At 40.4% G+C, this 21,050-nt stretch overlaps 1 protein-coding gene across 8 annotated transcripts in view; it reads right to left on the bottom strand.

Moving 5' to 3' along the window:
- The window catches only part of Kiz (kizuna centrosomal protein), a 114,274-nt gene that overhangs the window by 54,120 nt on the left and 39,104 nt on the right, over positions 1–21,050 (bottom strand). Inside the window, exon 7 of one of the 8 annotated variants that reach the window (XR_003952535.1) lies at positions 13,357–13,468. The exons of 6 other annotated variants lie outside the window; for them this stretch is intronic. Coding sequence is in view for 1 of the 2 variants with exons in the window: in XM_030250544.1 (XP_030106404.1) it covers positions 13,383–13,464 (82 nt within the window). In the remaining variant the exon portion in view is untranslated. The remainder of the gene's footprint in view (positions 1–13,356; positions 13,469–21,050) is intronic. One more of the 8 variants, XM_030250544.1, reaches the window with a different exon arrangement.

Genomic DNA, 21,050 nt, shown 5'->3' with positions numbered 1-21,050 from the left:
GATATTTGTTCACAACTCCTCAGAATGCCATGCCAAGAGCAACTGACCAATTGTTCCAACTCTAGTAGGATGATTTTGACAAAATTTCCTAAATTACAAAGATTCATTTCCTTTATAATTTAGGACTTTATTTAAAATTCACCATGAAAAAGAGGAAACAAGTTCAAATCTAAAATCACTCTTACCATATTCAATCATACAGCTTATTTTTAAAAAGATAGCCAAATTTACAAATTTACATTGGGAAAAGAAAAAGAAAAAAATTAGACAATCTTTTAAAGTCAAGAAAGACAGGGCTTCAGAACTGCTCATCATATATCCTATGTGGGCAATTCTCTGTCCTTTCCAAGAATCAAAGTAGTAACGTTCAGTATAAAAGTGCAGAAACGCAATAGGCCTCACTCTGTCCATTTGGCCTATCTGCCTTTTACACTTGCCTCGCACTGAAGGGTAGATCTCCCATTCCAGCTATCAAGTTTCAATATTACTTTCAAATCCCTTAAAAAAAAATTGTGACATCTGCTACAAAAGAGGAGAGAGGCTAGGTCCAGCTCCTGCATGCTCTTTGGTTGGTGGTTCAGTCTCTGTGAGCCCCCATGGGCTCAGATTAGTTGATTCTGTAGGTTTTCTTGTGGTGTCCTTGACCCCTCTGGCTTGCTCATTCTATCCCCCACTCTTCCATAAGACTTCTTGAGTTCGGCCTCATGCTACCATGGGGGCAAACTCAGCAGACGGTCCCAAGGACCCCAGAGGACTCTCTAGACCGCAGGCACCCTAGCACACCCAGGATCTTAGGATCATTGAGGAGAGTTGGCCTCCAGAGCATCATCTTGTATCCCAGGTCTCTCAGAGACCAGTCCTCACAGGACAGCATGCGGGCCACAGAAGCAACAGAGCTTCTTGGAGAGGGTCCCTTTGGGGCCTTCACCCTCTGCCAAGAGATGGAGCTAAGACACAGACCTCTGGGCACCTTCCCCACCAGAGGAAAGTTGGCCTCCAAGGAGGGCTCTGACCCAGGGACTCAGGTGAGATCGCTATTTTGTACCCAGGGTCCCTCAGAGACCAGTCCGCACAGGAGAGGGTGTGGGCTGAAGAAGCAACAGAGATTTTTGAAGAGGGCTCCTTTGGGCCTTCATCTTCAACCAGGAGGTGGATCTGAGATCCAAACCTAAGGATAATATGTATAGATGAGAATGAAGACTTTCAACTTAAAGGGCCAGTAAATATCTTCAACAGAATTATAGAAGAAAACTTCCCTAACATAAAGAAAGAGATGCCCATGAACATACAAGAAGCCTACAGAACTCCAAATAGACTGGACCAGAAAAGAAATTCCTCCTGACACATAGTAATCAGAACAGCAAACGCACTAAACAAAGATAGAATATTAAAAGCAGTAAGGGAAAAAGGTCAAGTAACATGTAAAGGTAGACCTATTAGAATTATGCCCTAGAAAAAGCAAGAAAGTAATCCTTCAATAAACCTAAAAGAAGATAGCCACAAGAACAAAATCCCAACTATAACAACAAAAATAACAGGAAGTAACAATTACTTTTCCTTAATATTTCTTAATATCAATGGACTCAATTCCCCATTAAAAAGACATAGACTAACAGACTGGCTACATAAACAAGACCCAACATTTTGCTGCATACAGGAAATCCACCTCAGGGACAAAGACAGACACTACCTCAGAGTAAAAGGCTGGAAAACAATTTTTCCAAGCAAATGGTCCAAAGAAACAAGCTGGAGTAGCCATTCTAATATCAAATAAAATCAAGTGCCAACCCAAAGTTATCAAAAAAGACAAGGAGGGGCACTTCATACTCATCAAAGTTAAAATCTTCCAAGATGAACTCTCAACTCTGAATACCTATGCTCCAAATGCAAGGGCAGCCACATTCATTAAAGAAACTTTAGTAAAGCTTAAAGCACACACTGCACCGTACACAATAATAGTGGGAGACTTTAACACCCCACTCTCACCAATGGACAGATCCTGGAAACAGAAACTAAACAGAGACACAGTGAAACTAACAGAAGTTATGAAACAAATAGATTTAACAGATAGCTACAGAACATTTTATCCTAAAACAAAAGGATATACCTTCTTCTCAGCACCTCATGGTACCTTCTCCAAAACTGACCATATAATTGGTCACAAAACAGGCCTTAACAGATATAAAAATATTGAAATTATCCCATGCATCCTATCAGATCACCAAGGACCATGGCTGATCTTCAATAACAATATAAATAGAAGAAAGCCAACAATCATATGGAAGCTGAACAACACTCTACTCAATGATAACTTGGTCAAGGAAGAAAGAAAGAAAGAAATTAAAGACGTTTTAGAGTTCAATGAAAATGAAGCCACAACATACTCAAACTTATGGGACACAGTAAAAGCATTCCTAAGAGGAAAACTCATAGTTCTGAGTGCCTCCAAAAAGAAACTAGAGAGAGCACACACTAGCAGCTTGACAGCACACCTAAAAGCACTAGAACAAAAGGAAGCAAATTCACCCAAGAGGAGTAGACAGCAGGAAATAAACTTAGGGCTGAAATCAACCAAATGGAAACAAAAAGAACTATGCAAAGAATCAACCAAACCAGGAGCTGGTTCTTTGAGAAAATCAACAAAATAGATAAACCCTTAGCCAGACTAGCTAGAGGGCACAGGAACAGTATTCTAATTAACAAAGTCAGAAATGAAAAAGGAGAAATAACAACAGAACCCGAGGAAATCCAAAACATCATCAGATTCTACTACAAAAGGCTATACTCAACAAAACTGGAAAAACCTGGATGAAATGGACAACTTCCTAGACAGATACCAGGTACCAAAGTTAAATCAGGATCAGATTAACGATTTTAACAGTCCCATCTCCCCTAAAGAAACAGAAGCAGTCATCAATAGTCTCCCGACCAAAAAAAGCCCAGGACCAGATGGGTTTAGGGCAGAGTTCTATCAGACCTTTAAAGAAGACCTAATTCCAATTCTCCTCAAACTATTACACAAAATAGGAACAGAAGGTACTCTACCCAATTCAATCTATGAAGCCACAATTACTCTGATACCTAAACCACATAAAGACCCAACAAAGAAAGAGAACTTCAGACCAATTTCCCTTATGAATATCGATGCAAAAATACTCAATAAAATTCTCGAAAACTGAATCCAAGAACACATCAAAACGATCATCCATCATGATCAAGTAGGCTTCATCCCAGGGATGCAGGGATGGTTTAATATACGGAAATCCATTAACATAATCCACTATATAAACAAACTCAAAGATAAAAAACACATGATCATCTCGTTAGATGCTGAGAAAGCATTTGACAAAATCCAACATCCATTCATGATAAAAGTCTTGGAAAGATCAAGAATTCAAGGCCCATACCTAAACATAAGTGGTGCATGCCTTTAATCTCAGCACTTGGGAGGCAGAGGCAGGTGGATTTCTGAGTTCAAGGCCAGCCTGGTCTACAGAGTGAGTTCCAGGACAGACAGGGCTATACAGAGAAATGCTGTCTCAACCCCCACCCCCACCACCAAAAAAAAAGAAATAATAAAAATAAAATAAAATAAAAAATAAAAGCAATATACAGCAAACCAGTAGCCAACATCAAACTAAATGGAGAGAAACTTGAAGCAATCCCACTAAAATCAGGGACTAGATAAGGCTGCCCACATTCACACTACCTATCCAATATAGTACTTGAAGTCCTAGCCAGAGCAATGAGACAACAAAAAGAGATCAAGGGGATACAAACTGGAAAGGAAGAAGTCAAAATATCACTATTTGCAGTGTAGTAGCTGGATATAAAATTAACTCAAATCAGTGGCCTTTCTCTACTCAAAGGATAAACAGGCTGAGAAAGAAATTAAGGAGACAACACCCTTCACAATAGTCACAAAAATATAAAATATCTTGGTGTGACCCTAACTAAGGAAGTGAAATATCTGTATGATAAGAACTTCAAGTCTCTGAAGAAAGAAATCAAAGAAGATCTCAGAAGATGGAAAAATCTCCCATGCTCATGGATTGGCAGGATTAATATAGTCAAAATGGTTATCCTGCCGAAAGCAATCTACAGATTCAATGCAATCCCCATCAAAATTCCAACTCAATTCTTCACTGAGTTAGAAAGGGCAATTTGCAAATTCATCTGGAATAACAAAAAACCTCGGATAGCAAAAACTATTCTCAACAATAAAAGAATCTCTGTTGGAATTACCATGCCTGACCTCAAACTGTACTACAGAGAGCAGTTGTGATAAAAACTGCATGGTACTAGTATAGCAACAGACAGGTAAATCAATGGAATAGAATTGAAGACCCAGAAATGAGCCCATACACCTATAGTCACTTGATCTTTGATAAGGGAGCTGAAACCATCCAGTGGAAAAAAGACAGCATTTTCAACAAATGGTGCTAGCACAACTGGTGGTTATCATGTAGAAAGAATGCAAATTGATACATTCTTATCTCCTTGTACAAAGCTCAAGTCTAAGTGTGTCAGAGACCATCCCGTGAGAAAATGAGCCCTTCACAATCTCCTTAACAAATCAAAGGGCCTTGTACTAAGAGCTGGTTGCCACCCCCCTTTCCTCCTTGTTCTCTTCCTAACACCTAAGGCTGCTAGATTTGAATAACAGTCCCCTCTCCCCTATCTCTTCCTGAGTTCCCATGACATCCAAGGACGTGAGCTAAGCCTGAGCCCAGCTTGACTCCCAAGGCTTTTGAGGAGGATCAAGGTTCCGGAGATAAGATGCAAAGTGCCTGCTGCCTGGCGCCTGACTTCGGGCCCCCATGTCAGCAGATGCCCACTTCTTTGTTCTTTGTATAATTCTCCCTCGACCCCTCCCATATTCCCCCGCGATGTATGCTTTAAAAAGAAGGCACCTCAGCCTAATAAACGAGACCTTGATAGGTTCAATCTACTTGGTCCTCCGACTCTTCTTTCTTTTACTCCCATTTCCTTCCAGGTTTGCGGTCCCCCTCGCACCCACGAATAACTGAATCCCGCGGGACGGGATAAGTGGATCAAGAACTCCACGTAAAACCAGAGACACTGAAATTTATAGAGGAGAAAGTGGGGAAAAGCCTTGAAGATATGGGCACAGGGGAAAAATTCCTGAACAGAACAGCAATGGCTTATGTTGAAAGATTGAGAATCGACAAATGGGACCTCATACAATTGCAAAGCTTCTGTAAGGCAAAAGACACCGCCAATAAGACAAAAAGGCCACCAACAGAGTGGGAAAGGATCTTTACCAATCCTAAATCTGATAGGGGACTAATATCTAATATATACAAACAGCTCAAGAAGCTGGAATCCAGAAATTCAAATAACTCCATTAAAAAATGGGGTACAGAACTAAACAAAGAATTCTCAACTGAGGAATACCGAAGGACTGAGAAGCACCTGAAAAAATGTTCAACATCCTTAATCATCAGAAAAATGGGAATCAAAACAACCCTGAGATTCCACCTCACACCAGTCAGAATGGCTAAGATCAAAAATTCAGGTGACAGCAGATGCTGGCGTGGATGTGGAGAAAGAGGAACACTCCTCCACTGCTGGTGGGATTGCAGGCTTGTACAACCACTCTGGAAATCAGTCTGATGGTTCCTCAGAAAATGGGACATAGTACTACCAGAAGATCTAGCAATACCTCTCCTGGGCATATACCCAGATGTTCCAACTTGTAATAAGGACACATGTTCCACTATGTTCATAGCAGCCTTATTTATAAAAGCCAGAAGCTAGAAAGAACCCAGATGTCCCTCAAAAGAGGAATGGATACAGAAAATGTGGTACATTTACACAATGGAGTACTACTCAGCTATTAAAAAGAATGAATTTATGAAATTCTTAGACAAATGGATGGACCTGGAGGGTATCATCCTGAGTGGGGTAACCCAATCACAAAAGAACTCACATGATATGCACTCAATGATAAATGGATATTAGCCTAGAAACTCAGACTATCCAAGATACAATTTGCAAAACACATGAAACTCAAGAAGAAGGAAGACTAAAATGTGGATACTTCATTCCTCCTTAGAATGGGGAACAAAATACTCATGGAAGGATTTACAGAGACAAAGTTTGGAGCTGAGACAGAAGGAAGAACCATCCAGAGACTGCCCCACCCAGGGAGCATTCCCACTATATGATGATTTTCATGGCCACAGATAAAAGCTGTGATGCGTGTTACCAACAGAGCCAAAGATGCTTTTGCCTCCATGAGCAAACACCTAATAGCTATGGTCTATGTATTTAAGTTTTAGGTTCAAGAGACAGTTTTTTGTTTTGTTTAATGTTAAAAAAAATATTTGTTTGTGGGGCTGGAGAGATGGCTTAGCAGTTAAGAGTTCTTCTAGAGGTCCTGAGTTCAATTCCCAACAACCACATGGTGGCTCACAACCCTATGTAATGGAATCTGATTCTTTCTTCTGGTATTCATGAAAACAAAGCATATATATATATATATATATATATATATATATATATATATATATATCAAATTAATAAGTAGATAAATCTTTAAAACATATTAGTTTTATGTGTATCAATGTTTTTTGCCTGCATATATCTATGTAAGCATATCATGTGTGTGCCTCATGCCTATGAAGGTCAGAAGGAGACACTGGATCTCTTGGAGTTACAGATGTTACAGATGGTTGTGAGCTGTATATATGGGTTCTTAGAACTGAACCTCTTGCAGAGATCAAGAGCAACAAGCGCTCTTAACTGCTGAGCCACCTCTCTAGTGCCAGGAGACACTATTTTTATTAAACAGTTTTATTAAGATATAATTCACATACTATAAAATTAACAAATCTAAAGTAACTATGTCAGTAATTTTTATCAATAACTTCCTAGGTTGTACAGCTACCATACAATTTCAGTCTAGAACATCTACAAAACATGATTTTGAAGGCTAATTCTACTTCACTTTTTCCCTTTGATTATAAAAGTGGTATTCTTTTATTATAACATTGTTAAATGTGGCATTCTTACTATAAAGCCACCACAGTCACATGTCAAGAATTTTTTTAGAACTAAGCCTGGTGGCACAGAGCTGTAATCAGGGTCCCTGTAAACCAGGCTAAGACAACAGGGCCATAGTTCCAGGGCTGTCTGGGCTAGGTGAGTTTAAGGCTGGCCTAAATGACTTAGTGTAAGAGCAGGCTCAAGGTTCAATCTCCAGTACCAAAAACAAAATAAAACTCCCTGAGTAGAGTTCTGTCTTTATATCACATCATTATTGCAAGTTCTCTGTCTGGCTCTTTCTTGCAGCCACAATCTCTTTTTTCTTCCCCAGGACCTCATGTATGCTAATACACACCCTGCCACTCAACTACATCCTTGCCCTACAAGCTCCTCTTTTGAGTAACTTCAGTGACAGTGCAAATGACAACTCAATGTCCCTTCCCCATCTTCCTTTTCATGGAACCTCATCTTTGGTTAGTAATCAACATCTTCTCATATAATACTCAGAGGGAAAGAGCTCCATGCTGAGTCAGGTATAGATCCTAAAAAGTCTAAGCCAAGGGTCAGGAAACTATTAGTGTAGAAGATATTTAGTCTTCTACCAAAAAAAAAAAAAAAAAAAAAAAAAAAAAAAAAAAAGGTCTTTTCTACTTTAAGTCAATTGTAATACACTGCCAAGGATATTTTCATAATGGACCTGTGACCAAATATGATATGAAGAGATGTCAGTTCAGCTGAAGGATTTCCCTGTTCTTCACAAACGAAAAAAGGAGGGGGGTCTTCTTATCTTTGAAAGCTGAAGAGTCTAGATGAAATCGTTGGCTCATCTAGTAAATTAGACTTCTCAGAGAAATACAATAAAGTGCTGTAGACAAAGAGCTTCAGTGACCCAAATCAACACCTCTCACTTCCAGAGGCTGGGAAGCCTAAAATCAAGGGGCAGCCTGGAGAGGAACCACTTCTAGATTTATTTGCAAATGGATACCTTCTTCCTATGGTCTCCCAGAATGGAGGAAAGAGCTTTCCTATGTCCTTGTCTCTTAAGAGCACTTAATTCTATCGTGAGGACCCTACTCTTGTGACCTCAGCTAATCCCAATTACTTCTCAAAGGCCTCACCTCCACATACCATCACACAAGAGATTAAAGATTCCATCCACAATAAAACTGCTATTGCCATTTTGCTCGTGGCCTCATGATGAGGCCAACAGAAAACGACTAGACAGAAAAATGAAAGTACCTGTGTGTCTGTGGACAGAAGTGAATAAAGAACCAAGGGACACTATACATCTGGCAGAACAAATGTGTCTGCTTTTTAAGACATTCTGACACGGTACTCCTGTTATGTGACTCCAATAATGTTCTGACACATCAGTGTAGCTAAGAGCTGAATGTACAAGCTTAGAAAGCTAACTGGAAAAAGACCCTTTATGGAGGCTTGTCAACAATTCAGATTATTTTTGTTTAAAACATATTTAAGAAGTATGCAAAATGACAAATCTATGACCTGCCTCTGCCCTGTCAAGTCTTCTTTTGATGTTTTTTTCCCCCCCAAATGTGAGCCAGGGCTGAAGAGATAAATAGCTTAGTGGTTAAGATCTGATTGTTTTTCCAGAGGACTCAGGTTCTATTCCCAGTACCCACATGGTGGCTCATAACTATGTTTGACTCTAGTCTCAGGGGGATATGATGCTGTCTTCTGACCTCCTTGGACACTATCCACATGTGGTATACAGGCATACATGCAGGCAAACTGTCCATACATATAAAATTTAAAAATTAAACAAAAATTGTGTTTTAATGTTAACGAACTAACAGCAGCATCCTTGCCCTTGGCATGTCCTGGCCATCATGAGTTAGGACTGTGTGAGTGCTCATATGATGGGGCTGGAAGGACAGGGAAGAGCTGTGCTGCTCCTGAAGACATCCTTTTAGTGCTGCTGGGCACTGGTGAGCTGAAGTAGCTAGCATTTTCTCAGACAAGAGCCTTACTGGCTATCTCCATGCCTTTGTTGCCATAGCAGCCCTTCCCTGCAATTCAGAATGGCCAACCTCTTTCAGTAACCAAACTAACCTATCATGGTCTATGATGCCATAAAACAACTGAAACTTAGTGGTGGAAACAACCAACTACTTTTTATGATGCTCATGGTTTCTGTGGATCAGGAATTTGGAAATGAGTAGGGCACAATATAGGTTGGACCTATCCCTTGCTCTACAATGTATGATGCACAGATTTGACATCTCAAAGTGACATTTAATGGAAGAATAAGAAGTATTTGGGCAAATCAAAACAACCCTGAGATTCCACCTCACACCAGTCAGAATGGCTAAGATCAAAAATTCAGGTGACAGCAGATGCTGGCGTGGATGTGGAGAAAGAGGAACACTCCTCCATTGTTGGTGGGATTGCAGGCTTGTACAACCACTCTGGAAATCAGTCTGGCGGTTCCTCAGAAAATTGGACATAGTACTACCGGAGGATCCAGCAATACCTCTCCTGGGCATATATCCAGAAGATGCCCCAACTGGTAAGAAGGACACATGCTCCACTATGTTCATAGCAGCCTTATTTATAATAGCCAGAAGCTGGAAAGAACCTAGATGCCCCTCAACAAAGGAATGGATACAGAAAATGTGGTACATCTATACAATGGAGTACTACTCAGCTATTAAAAAGAATGAATTTATGAAATTCCTAGCCAAATGGATGGACCTGGAGGGCATCATCCTGAGTGAGGTAACACAATATGTACTCACTGATAAGTGGATATTAGCCCAAAACCTAAGATACCCAAGATATAAGATACAATTTCCTAAACACATGAAACTCAAGAAAAATGAAGACTGAAGTGTGGACACTATGCCCCTCCTTAGAAGTGGGAACAAAACACCCATGGAAGGAGTTACAGAGACAAAGTTTGGAGCTGAGATGAAAGGATGGACCATGTAGAGACTGCCATATCCAGGGATCCACCCCATAATCAGCATCCAAATGCTGACACCATTGCATACACTAGCAAGATTTTATCGAAAGGACCCAGATGTAGCTGTCTCTTGTGAGACTATGCCGGGGCCTAGCAAACACAGAAGTGGATGCTCACAATCAGCTAATGGATGGATCACAGGGCTCCCAATGGAGGAGCTAGAGAAAGTACCCAAGGAGCTAAAGGGATCTGCAACCCTATAGGTGGAACAACATTATGAACTAACCAGTACCCTGGAGATCTTGACTCTAGCTGCATATGTATCAAAAGATGGCCTAGTCGGCCATCACTGGAAAGAGAGGCCCATTGGACACGCAAATTTATTTGCCCCAGTACAGGGGAAAGCCAGGGCCAAAAAGGGGAAGTGGGTGGGTAGGGGAGTGGGGGTGGGTGGGTATGGGGGACTTTTGGTATAGCATTGGAAATGTAAATGAGCTAAATACCTAATAAAAAATGGAAAAAAAAAAGAAGTATTTGGACCCTCCTATACTTTTATCTGTGGTCTAAGCAGGGACGACTTTAAGCTCTATTGAGATATGACTAGACTTATCCAGTCTTTCTCTGAAGACTACTTGTTAAATTTCTTGGAAACCTGCCCATGTTCTGTTCTCTCCTACCTTATTTGGGTCTGACTCACAGGGTCTTCTCTCTAATTGTTCCACTCAGAATAAACTACTCTGAAACTCAAATTTGTTTTGGAAAAAGCCTACTTTTGCTGTAGCTCTAAGAGGATCTGGCCTGATGGTTAGCTCACAGCTAGACAGAAATCAGCCTTGTTTGCTCACTAAGCTCTGTTCCTTAGTCACCTTAAGCCTCCTCTCTTCCTTTTCTCTCCACTCCCTTCTAGCATGCTAGCATGGAGTACTTCAGTAGCACCACAGTAATGTCTTTTTTATAAAATCTCTCTGAGAGGCTAGAGAGATAGTTTAGCAGTTAACATTTGCTAATCTTGTAGAGGACCTAGTTCAGTTTCCAGCATTCACATTATCCATAGCTCCAGTTTCAAGGGATCTGACAACCTTTTCTGCCCCTCATAGGCACCCTACACACACAGTACATTTACATACTTAGAGGCACACACATAATACATACACATACACACCCACATACATACATACAAACTTACAAATTACTAGGTAAATTAAGAAAAGGGGATGTTTAATATAACATGTCAATTACCTTGATAGTATCATAACTTACATATATTCAAATATCACACTGTACCCATTAAAACATTTACAATTATTCACACACCAAAAATAAAAGAATTGAAAATCAGGTGTAGTGGTGTACGCCTGTAAACTGGTACTCAGGAGGCTGAGGAGGGAAGATGAGGAAGTTTAACTCTAGCCTGTGATATACAGTGAGATCCTCTCTACAATCATGAACAGAAGTGCTAGATTATTACTAACACTTTAGATGTTAACTTTATTAAAATATTTTAAATAAAACACATTGAAAAAAAGTCTCAAGAAAAATTAGTAATAAAGGAGGGAGTGTGACAACCTACCAAGATCAAATCATGAACGACAAAAAGTCTAGCTGGATATATCCATCACTCACAGCTACCCACTAAAGTGTGAGCTCAGGACCTGATGCCTCCCTCACTGGTAGTTTCTGCAAAATATTTTAACATCAATCCTTCTCAAACTCTTATAAAATGGAAAGTTTGAAATTCATTTCATTAAGCCAGCATTACCCTGATGCCAAAGCCAGACAAAGATACAACAAAAAAGAAAAGTACAAACTGATATTCCTAATGCAAAACTGTTGATAGTCGGGTGTGGAGTTGCATGCCTTTAATCCTAGCACTCAGGGGACAGAGGGAGAAGCAAGTGAATCTTATGATTTCAAGGTAAGCCTGGTCTACTAGTGAATTCCAAGCTAGTGCAGACTCTACTGAGAAACCTTGTCTCAAAACACCAAAAACAAAACACAACACAACACAACACCCCAAAACTAAAACAAAACAAAGCCTCCTCCCAACTGTCAAGCACACTGTCAACATCAAAAAGATTACACACCAGTATTAGGTGGAACTTATGCAAGGATTAAACATACATCAACATACAACAATCGAGCAATGGGGCGAAGAAGCTGGGGGCAACAGCTCAATGAGTAAACTGTCTGACAAGCCTAAGGACTTGGGTCCTATCCCCAGCACTGGTAATAAAAAGCACTTGCCATCACAGTGCTGGGACAGCATTCTACCACTGCCACCCTAGTCCAAGATATCAGTCTCTCTTCCTGGATCACAGGGCTCGCTGCTTGTACCCTTTTCTTCAGTTTCTAACACAGTAGTAAGTTGCGGATTTGGTTTAATGCTACACATATTAAGTTAATTTGGTTCCCCAAATGCATGAGAATCCACACATAAGAAACTGAGGGCTGGTGAGATGGCTCAGTGGGTAAGAGCACTGAATGCTCTTCTGCAGGTCCTAAGTTCAAATTCCAGCAACCACAACCATCTGTAATGAGATCTGACGCCCTCTTCTGGTGTGTCTAAAGACAGCTACAGTGTACTTACATATAATAAATAAATCACCGGGCAGTGGTGGTGCATGCCTCTAATCCCAGCACTTGGGAGGCAAAGGCAGGAGGATTTCTGAGTTCAAGGCCAGCCTGGTGTACAGAGTGAGTTCAAGGACAGCTGGAGCTACACAGAGAAACCCTGTCTCAAAAACAAAAATAAACAAACAAACAAAAAAAAAACAAAAAGAAAAAAAGAAAAAATAAAGAAAGAAAGAGAGAGAGAGAGAGAGAGAGAGAGAGAGAGAGAGAGAGAGAGAGAGAGAGAGAGAGAAACTGAGGGACCCTATCCCCACCAGTTGGTTTTGATTGGTAAATAAAGTTGCCAGTGGCCAATGGCTGGGCAAGGAGACAGAGGCAGGACTTAGGATCCCCAGGCAGTGGACTGAGGAAGGAGCAGGGGGAGAGAGTGAGCCTCCATGCCGGGAAAGGAGTAGAGATATGGAGGACAGAAAACACAGTTGTGAGTGTTGGGGAATTCAGCCCAGGAGGGCTGCAGGTCTGGGTCTGGGTCTGGGTCTGGGCAGTTAAGATGGAATACAGGTTTTAGTAAGTAATAACTCAGGAATATCAGAGGGGAGAGTGTTAGACACATTGAGGTTTGGAAGTAGTCCAGCCGTGTGTGTGTGTGTGTGTGTGTGTGTGTGTGTGTGTGTGTGTGTAGGGTGGTGAGGACAGTGCCACCACCACCAGAACAGTTTGAGTAGAGTTATTTGGGTTCTTCAACAGTGGCCCTTCATTTTCACTGAAGTATAATCCAAAATTCTGCGCATGCACAATAAGACCCTTCATGATGGCGCTGGCTCCTGCTTGGCTTCTTGTGAGCTCACCTTTTCTGGACCAGCTATACTGGCTTCTACTCTTCTTGGAAACCCCAAATACACTCTTCACAGCCTCTATTCGGTGTGGTTCCCTTTACTTGGTATGTTCTTCCTTCCCTTTCTCAGAGATAGCAGAAAAAGGGATTATAAATAAAGGAAAAATTATAACAGGGCAAAAATAAAAGATAAAGCACAGAGCAGATTAAGTGGATAGAGAATATATGAACACAAGTAACATGGCTTCCCAATATACTTCAGGTCTCTCCTCAAATTCCACCTTAACAGAAGGACTTTTTCTTCCTACCTTCTATTAAAGGTACCCATGTCTTTTCTAGCTACTCAACATTCTTATTCTTTTTCATAATACTTTTTAATCATAATGTTCATCAGTTTATATTTTTTTCTTCCCACTTCTACACATGCTTGATCAATACCATCACAAGGGTAAAAACAATCAATCCTGGTATATATCAGAGGTTCAGGCTTACTGTTCAATTAACATACTGCCTTGTCAGTTATTTATAGGTCCATAACCAGCTACACCCAAAACTCAGTAGGTTAAAACTACAACTTAGTGTATCTCACAATTTCGTAAGTTAGGAACCAGGCAGAGCTTGGTGAATGAACTTCTGTATTACATTATCATGAGAGATCATTTGATGATATTGTAGAATGACTTGTTAACCAAGTCCCAGAAGGCTTCTCCTATGTATCTGGCACCTTGGTGGGAACAGCTGAAATGGGAAGGCTCAGCTGGGAAAACAGAGCATCTACACATCATTCCTTTAGCACAGCAGCCTCAGAAGTCAGATTTCTAATAGGATGGATCACAGCTCAAAACTGAGTGTACTGGCAAACATGGTAGAAAGGTGTATAGCCCATTATAATTTAGCTGCCTGTTATAACATGGCTGTTATAAGCCATATATCAGCTATCCCATCATGCTTTACTTGTCTAAAGAAGACATAAGCACACCTAGAATCAAAAGAACACTGAAGAATCTGAAGCCAGCTTGAACAGTCACAAAACCCCATATCTCACAGTACAGAGCATTGAGCTTAAGCAAATGATCAAGAAATTTTGGTTAAAGTGAAAACTTAAGAAAATAAATTCTTAATTATGACAGTGTAACTAGAAAAGAGAATAATTTAACTTTAATATGCTGCTGGGATTGCAAGCTGGTACAACCACTCTGGAAATCAGTCTGGCGGCTCCTCAGAAAATTGGACATAGTACTACTGGAAGATCCAGCAATACCTCTCCTGGGCATATACCCAGAAAATGTTCCAACTTGTAATAAGGACACATGTTCCACTATGTTCATAACAGCCTTATTTATAATAGCCAGAAGCTAGAAAGAACCCAGATGCCCCTCAACAGAGGAATGGATGCTGAAAATGTGGTACATTTACACAATGGAGTACTACTCAGCTATTAAAAACAATTACTTTATGAAATTCTTAGGCAAATGGATGGATCTGGAGGATATCATCCTGAGTGAGGTAACCCAATCACAAAAGAACACACATGATATGTACTCCCTGATAAGTGGATATTAGCCCAGAAACTTAGACTACCCAAGATACAATTTGCAAAACACATGAAACTCAAGAAGAAGGAAGACCAAAGTGTGGATACTTCGTTCCTCCTTAGAATGGGGAACAAAATTCTCATGGGAGGAGTTACAGAGACAAAGTTTGGAGCTGAGATGGAAGAAAGGACCATCCAGATACTGCCCCACCCGGGAATCCATCCCATATACAACCACCAAACCCAGACACTATTACATATGCCAGCAAGATTTTGCTGAAAGGACCATGATATAGCTGTCTCTTGTGAGGTCATGTCAGTGCCTGGCAAATACAGAAGTGGATGCTCACAGTCATCTATTGGATGGATCACAGGACCCCCAATGGAGAAGCTAGAGAAAGCACCCAAGGAGCTGAAGGGGTCTGCAACCCTATAGGTGGAACAACAATATGAAGTAACCAGTACCCCCAGAGCTCGTGTCTCAAGCTGCATATGTAGCAGAAGATGGTCTAGTCAGCCATCATTGGGAGGAGAGGCCCCTTGGTCTTGAAAACTTTATATGCCCCAGTACAGGGGAATGCCAGGGCCAAGACGTGGGAGTGGGTGGGTAGGAGAGCAGGGCAGGGGGAGGGTATAGGGGACTTTCAATATAGCATTTGTAATGTAAATGAAGAAAATATCTAATAATAAAATAAAATAAATCTTTGTGAAAAACCCCAACTCTGCCTTAAAAAAAAGTCTGTGCTGAGCTTACTAGTAGAAAGGAAAAAACAAATTGGAGGAGAGGAGCAGCAAGCTGCTCTAGCAGGCAAAGGTGCATATGCACTGTACAAAGCTGATTGCCTGAGTTCAATCCTCGCATCTGACAATGGGGGAGAAAGCTGACACCCAAACGTTGTCCTCTGAGCTTCACAGGTATGCACTAGCACTAGCACACACCTGCACACACACATGGGGTGGTGGTGGGAGAATAGAAATTTTAACATGTTTTTTTAAAAAGAGAAAAACATCCAAGAGGCTAAGGATGTAGCTCAGTGGCAGTTTGCTTAGAATGCACACAGCCTAGGTTTCATTCCTAGCATTGCAAAAATAGTTAGAAAGCAAGCAAGGAATCAGTGGCCAAGTGAGATATCAAGACAAAGGTCACTGCTTCTTTCTTCCTTGAGCACCGGAGTTTGGAGTCAACATGGGCAAGATGGAGAAGATGGGGAGGAAAAGCATGAGATTCAGCAAACTTGAAGATAAAGTTAAAATAATCCAGAACTGACATGTAAAGAGAAAGAAGGAACAAGGAACTATGAACTACCACAAATGATATGCATGCCCACTGTGGAGAAAGCAGGAGGAAAGCAAACAAGTAGAGAAACAGAGAAAATACTTAAAGCAACAATGACTAAGAAGTCCAAAATAACTAGTACACCTCAAACCAGAATCTGGAAAAGTCATAGAATATCAAGATAAATGCCAAAAAAATTCTATATACAGAAGTATGTCCATGCTCAATGAAATCAGAATGCATAGATTAAAACTGGCAGAATCTTAAAGAGATAAAACCACAATTACAGTTTAAGACTTGAACCCACCTCTATCAGTACTCACTGACCCAGTGTACAGTCAGTCAGTCATGAAGTGGGCAAACTAAACAGCAGCATCAGCGACATATAACTGAAATGTGTGGACCACTACATCCAATGCCACCAAGATCTAATTTCAAACTCAGAGAGCATATACTGAGAATATCACATGTCTTGACAAATTTAAAATAATAAAATAAATATTATGATTAAGAAGTATGATTGTAGGCCATATGTGAGAGATACTATAGACTTGGTGGGTATAACTCAATTGTATTTTTCATAGTTTTGGGGGGGTGAGAAGTCCAAGATCAGGGTGACCAATTCAGTTCCTGAGAAGGCCTGCAGGTGGCCACCTTCTATGTATCCTTATGTGCAGAGGAGAGTCTGGTGTTCTTTAAAGGCACCAGCCCTCTGAGATTAAGGTGCCACCTTTATGACCTCAGGTAACCTTTGGGACCTTCTCACAGGCCTTATTTCATATATTGGTAGTTAAGAGTTTCAACAAAAGAATTGGTGTGTGTATGGGAGTGGTGTGAAGATAAATATTTATTTATAGCTGGCTAGCAGAGGATAGGGAACAAATATCAGAAGTCACAAAATTCATAAATGACAGGTCTCCATTACTGATGTTACAAATATCAAATGGAGAATAAAAGAACAGAATATGAACAAATATCTGTCAAATATGATAATTAGAGGAAATGGACAGATGACTTAAAGGACAGAATCTATCACAATATAGAAAGAAATACGTCACTTAAATAGGCCTACAGCAATAAAATAAGCTTAATCAATGTTTAACCTTCCAACTGCTTCATTGGTAAATGCTAGCAAACAGAGAATGAATTTTACCAAGTCTCTGCAATCTCTTCCTGGAAAATAAAAATAAAAAACAAACAAACAAACAACAACAAATAAAAAAGGCTAGAGCCCAAGAGAAGACACACTCCCATTTCATAAAGAACTAGAACTTAAAATTAAAGCTAGTACTCAAAATAGAGAAATTTTAATTAAAATTCAACAATAAGAAAAATAAGCAGTCAGGATTAAAAATGGAAAAGAGAAGGCTGAAGAGATGGCAGTAGTTAAGGGTAGTTGCTGCTCTTTAAGAGGACTCAGGTTCAATTCTCTGTGGTTACACGGTAGCTCAAAATCTTCTGTAAGTCCAGTTACAGATCCAATGCACTCTTCTAGTTTCTGTGTGGATGCACGTAATATAGAGACACACATGTAGGCAGAATGCCCATACATATGTTTTTTAAAATAAAAAAATTAAATGGATAAGAGATCTATATAGATTCATTAAAGATATATAGGTACAAAGTAAGTATATGAAAAGAATCCCATTATCTTTTCACATTAATAAACTGCAAATTAATGAGATACTACACATCTACTTAATAACTAAAATTAAAAACAGAACCAACAAAACAAAATACAAGAAAACAAAATGCAAATGCTGATACAAACAGGAGTGATCTGAATTCTCAATCACTGATGGTGATAATGTAAACTGGAACAGTAATTAGGAAGTTTCTTTTAAAGCTAAACTGAGACTTAGCTGGGCTCAATGGCCCAGTGGCCGCTCTCTTGATTATCCAATTAAGTTGAAAGTGTGTGTGTGTGTCCCCCATAACACAAAAAACAAAAAAACAAAAAACAAAAAACCTGTACATGGACTTTTACAATAGTTTTCTTTATAACTGATAAAACCTGTAAGCTACCCAGTAATAAGCAAGTGAATATATAAATTGTGACATATCCCTATACTATAATTCATTGTTAGAAAAAAAAATAACCCAGCAAGCCACAGAATGACAAGAGGAAACCTAAGATGAATACTGTTCAAAAAGCCATTCTGAAAGGCTGCATGCCACGTGCTTTCACCTCTGGTACACTCAATATCCAAAGCTATAGAGATGGTAAGAACAGTGCCTGAAAACCACACCAGTCAGAAAGCACAGTTGTGCAGCCTGGTGTGATGGTTATATCTACAACACAGAAACTGCACCTACGGCTCAGGGGTTGTTGTTGAAGGGGGGTAGGAAGACTCTAAGGGCTTCAAGAATGGGAGTTTTCTATGAGATGGTGTCTCTTAGGAATGTTAGACGCTATACCTACAATGTCTCATCAACATGGCTGTCAGAATATGACCTGAACAAGAACAATAATAGATATGCCAAAGTAGACAGGGAAAAGTCCACAAAGCCTCATCACTAGACCAAGAACTACAGGCAACTAAGAAATGCTTAAAGAGAGAGACAGTCTTCCCCAGGGAAGCCCAGATCAATTGCTTATTCAACACCAAATGGTCATCCCAGGAAACATACATAGAACTAACATTATACAGACTAAGTTGTATTTATGTGTTTAGGAATATAACACACACACACACACACACCATGAATTTGAAAGAGAGAGAGAGCAAGGGGAGGGGTACATGGGAGGTGCAGGAAAGGAAGAAGGAAATAGTGTAATTATATTATAATCTCAAAACTTTTTTTCAAAAAATTTAATATTTAAGAATGGATAGTGCTTACCAACAGTTCAAGGAGGAGGAGAGAGCTGTGTAGATGGAGCACGGAGATTCTAGACAATGAAACCCATTCTATCCCATTCTGCATACTACTGTGATGTGGATATATGTGTTTGTAAGAACAACAAAAGACAAAGAAGCTCGATACATGCTACACCTCCTGGAGGCAAACCAGAAAAGCACTACAGGAGAAAACCTGCTGTTGGCACAGATCTACACAACTACTTTTCTTGTCTCTACCCACCATGGTCTGACCACGGGGGTGAGAGGTGAGGGAAAGCTTGGCTTATCTTGGCTACTGGGCTCCCCTCAACTATATTCATTGTCTCTATGTGCTCTCACACTGAAGCCTACACGTACGACTCAACCTTCTCACTGCCATTATGGACAGGTGCTTCTGCTCATACAATCCTTGCAGAGATGCAAATCTCGCTTCCAATTCTTATATTTACCGTATACTGCTGTGTAGCAAATCACAACTCTGGCACCTAAGGCAAATTTATTAGCTCACAGTTTCTACAGATCAGGATCTTGATATGGGTGACTGAGGCCCTTTGCTCAAGACTCACCAGCCTGAAATTAAGTTGTCTGCTGGGGCTGCAATCTCACCCAAGGTCCACATCCATGAATTCCTTTTCTTACCTCTGGAGAACTGAAATGCTCCGTGCCTGGAAAGCATGAAAACTATTCCCTACTACAAGATGGCATTTTGCTTCTCTGAGTCTATCTCACCTGCTCAAAATCCAATCTCTTTTAGAAAGCCTCATCTGATTAGGTCAGGCCCACCTGACTAATCATGACTAACCCAAAGTCAATTGATTCAGGACCTTCAGGAAATCTGCAGAACCCTTTATGTGTCATATAATATAGAATAGTCAAGAATGAAATCTACCAAACTCTCTGACATTTGAGGCTGGGGGATTATGCAGATGTGCAGTAAGAGGCGAGAAACTTGGAGCCATCTCAGAATTCTGCCTACCATGTAGAGTTAATCCTGAGGAAGTCAGTGCTGTCTAACCCTTATAAAGCAAGCCACTCCTCACACCGTCCTCTTAAAACAATCTTCAACTGTCCCACATGACATGGAAATTGAACTTCAAACTCATTATTCAAGGTCCATCTGCACTTGCCCTAGTAGATGCTAGAACCCTTCACTTCCAGAATTCCTCCTTAGTGAGTTCTCACAGGGGATAAGAAGGTATGGACCAAGCCCATACCTTCAGTGTCCTTCGTGTCTGTATACCTGCCCTTCCCCTCCTAACTTAAAGCCTGTTCAGACTCCAAGAAGTTTCACTGAGCCTCCTACAAAAGCTTTCCTGACTCTCTGAATCCTCGTTGAGCTTTTCTTGAACAATCTAAAACTTGTTCTGAAGTTTTAGAACACACTGAAAAAGAAAACCATATACTTCCCAACCCATGTACACATGACTGCAATGCAACTTTGAGAGCCTAAGAGATGGACTGGGTCATGTGACTCTTTATCCAATGTAATGTCAGCAAACATGATGCAAGAAGACCCCTGCACACCACCCATGCAGGGCTGAGTCAGCTCTGTAGCAGAACACTTGCTTAACATGAGGAGCCCAGATTCTAGCTAAAAGCACAGAACAAAGCCAAAGCCAAGCACTGGGGAAATTGGGCTTTCCTTCATGCTGTCGTGGGGCTATACCACCACTAATGACAGGCCATACTGACCTTCCAAATGATGAGAGACAGGCCAAGTCACTCCTATGGCCCCCAAGTGACCATGGACCTGTCACATGGAATATAACAAAGGTAATGCTTCAAACCATGGGGCTACATACCAACTTGTACTTCAATTTATTTATTCTTTAAAATAAGGAGATTCAAAGTCACCTTTTTTAGTAACAATTGCTTTACTGTTTCATTTTAGTATATATTTTGTTTTTTAAAATGTATTTACTGTTTGTGTGTGTGTGTGTGTGTGTGTGTGTGTGTGTTTATGCATACTTGCACACATGTGTGGTGTGAAAGGTGGCATGTCACAAAGTGCATGTACACGTCAGAGGAAAACTTTGGAGTTGATTCTTTCCTTCCAA

Source organism: Mus musculus, chromosome 2, assembly GCF_000001635.26.
Source record: "Mus musculus strain C57BL/6J chromosome 2, GRCm38.p6 C57BL/6J".
In the NCBI taxonomy this organism is placed as follows: Eukaryota; Metazoa; Chordata; class Mammalia; order Rodentia; family Muridae; genus Mus; species Mus musculus.
Note: the sequence above shows the minus strand (reverse complement) of the source record. Positions and strands in the feature narration are given on the sequence as shown.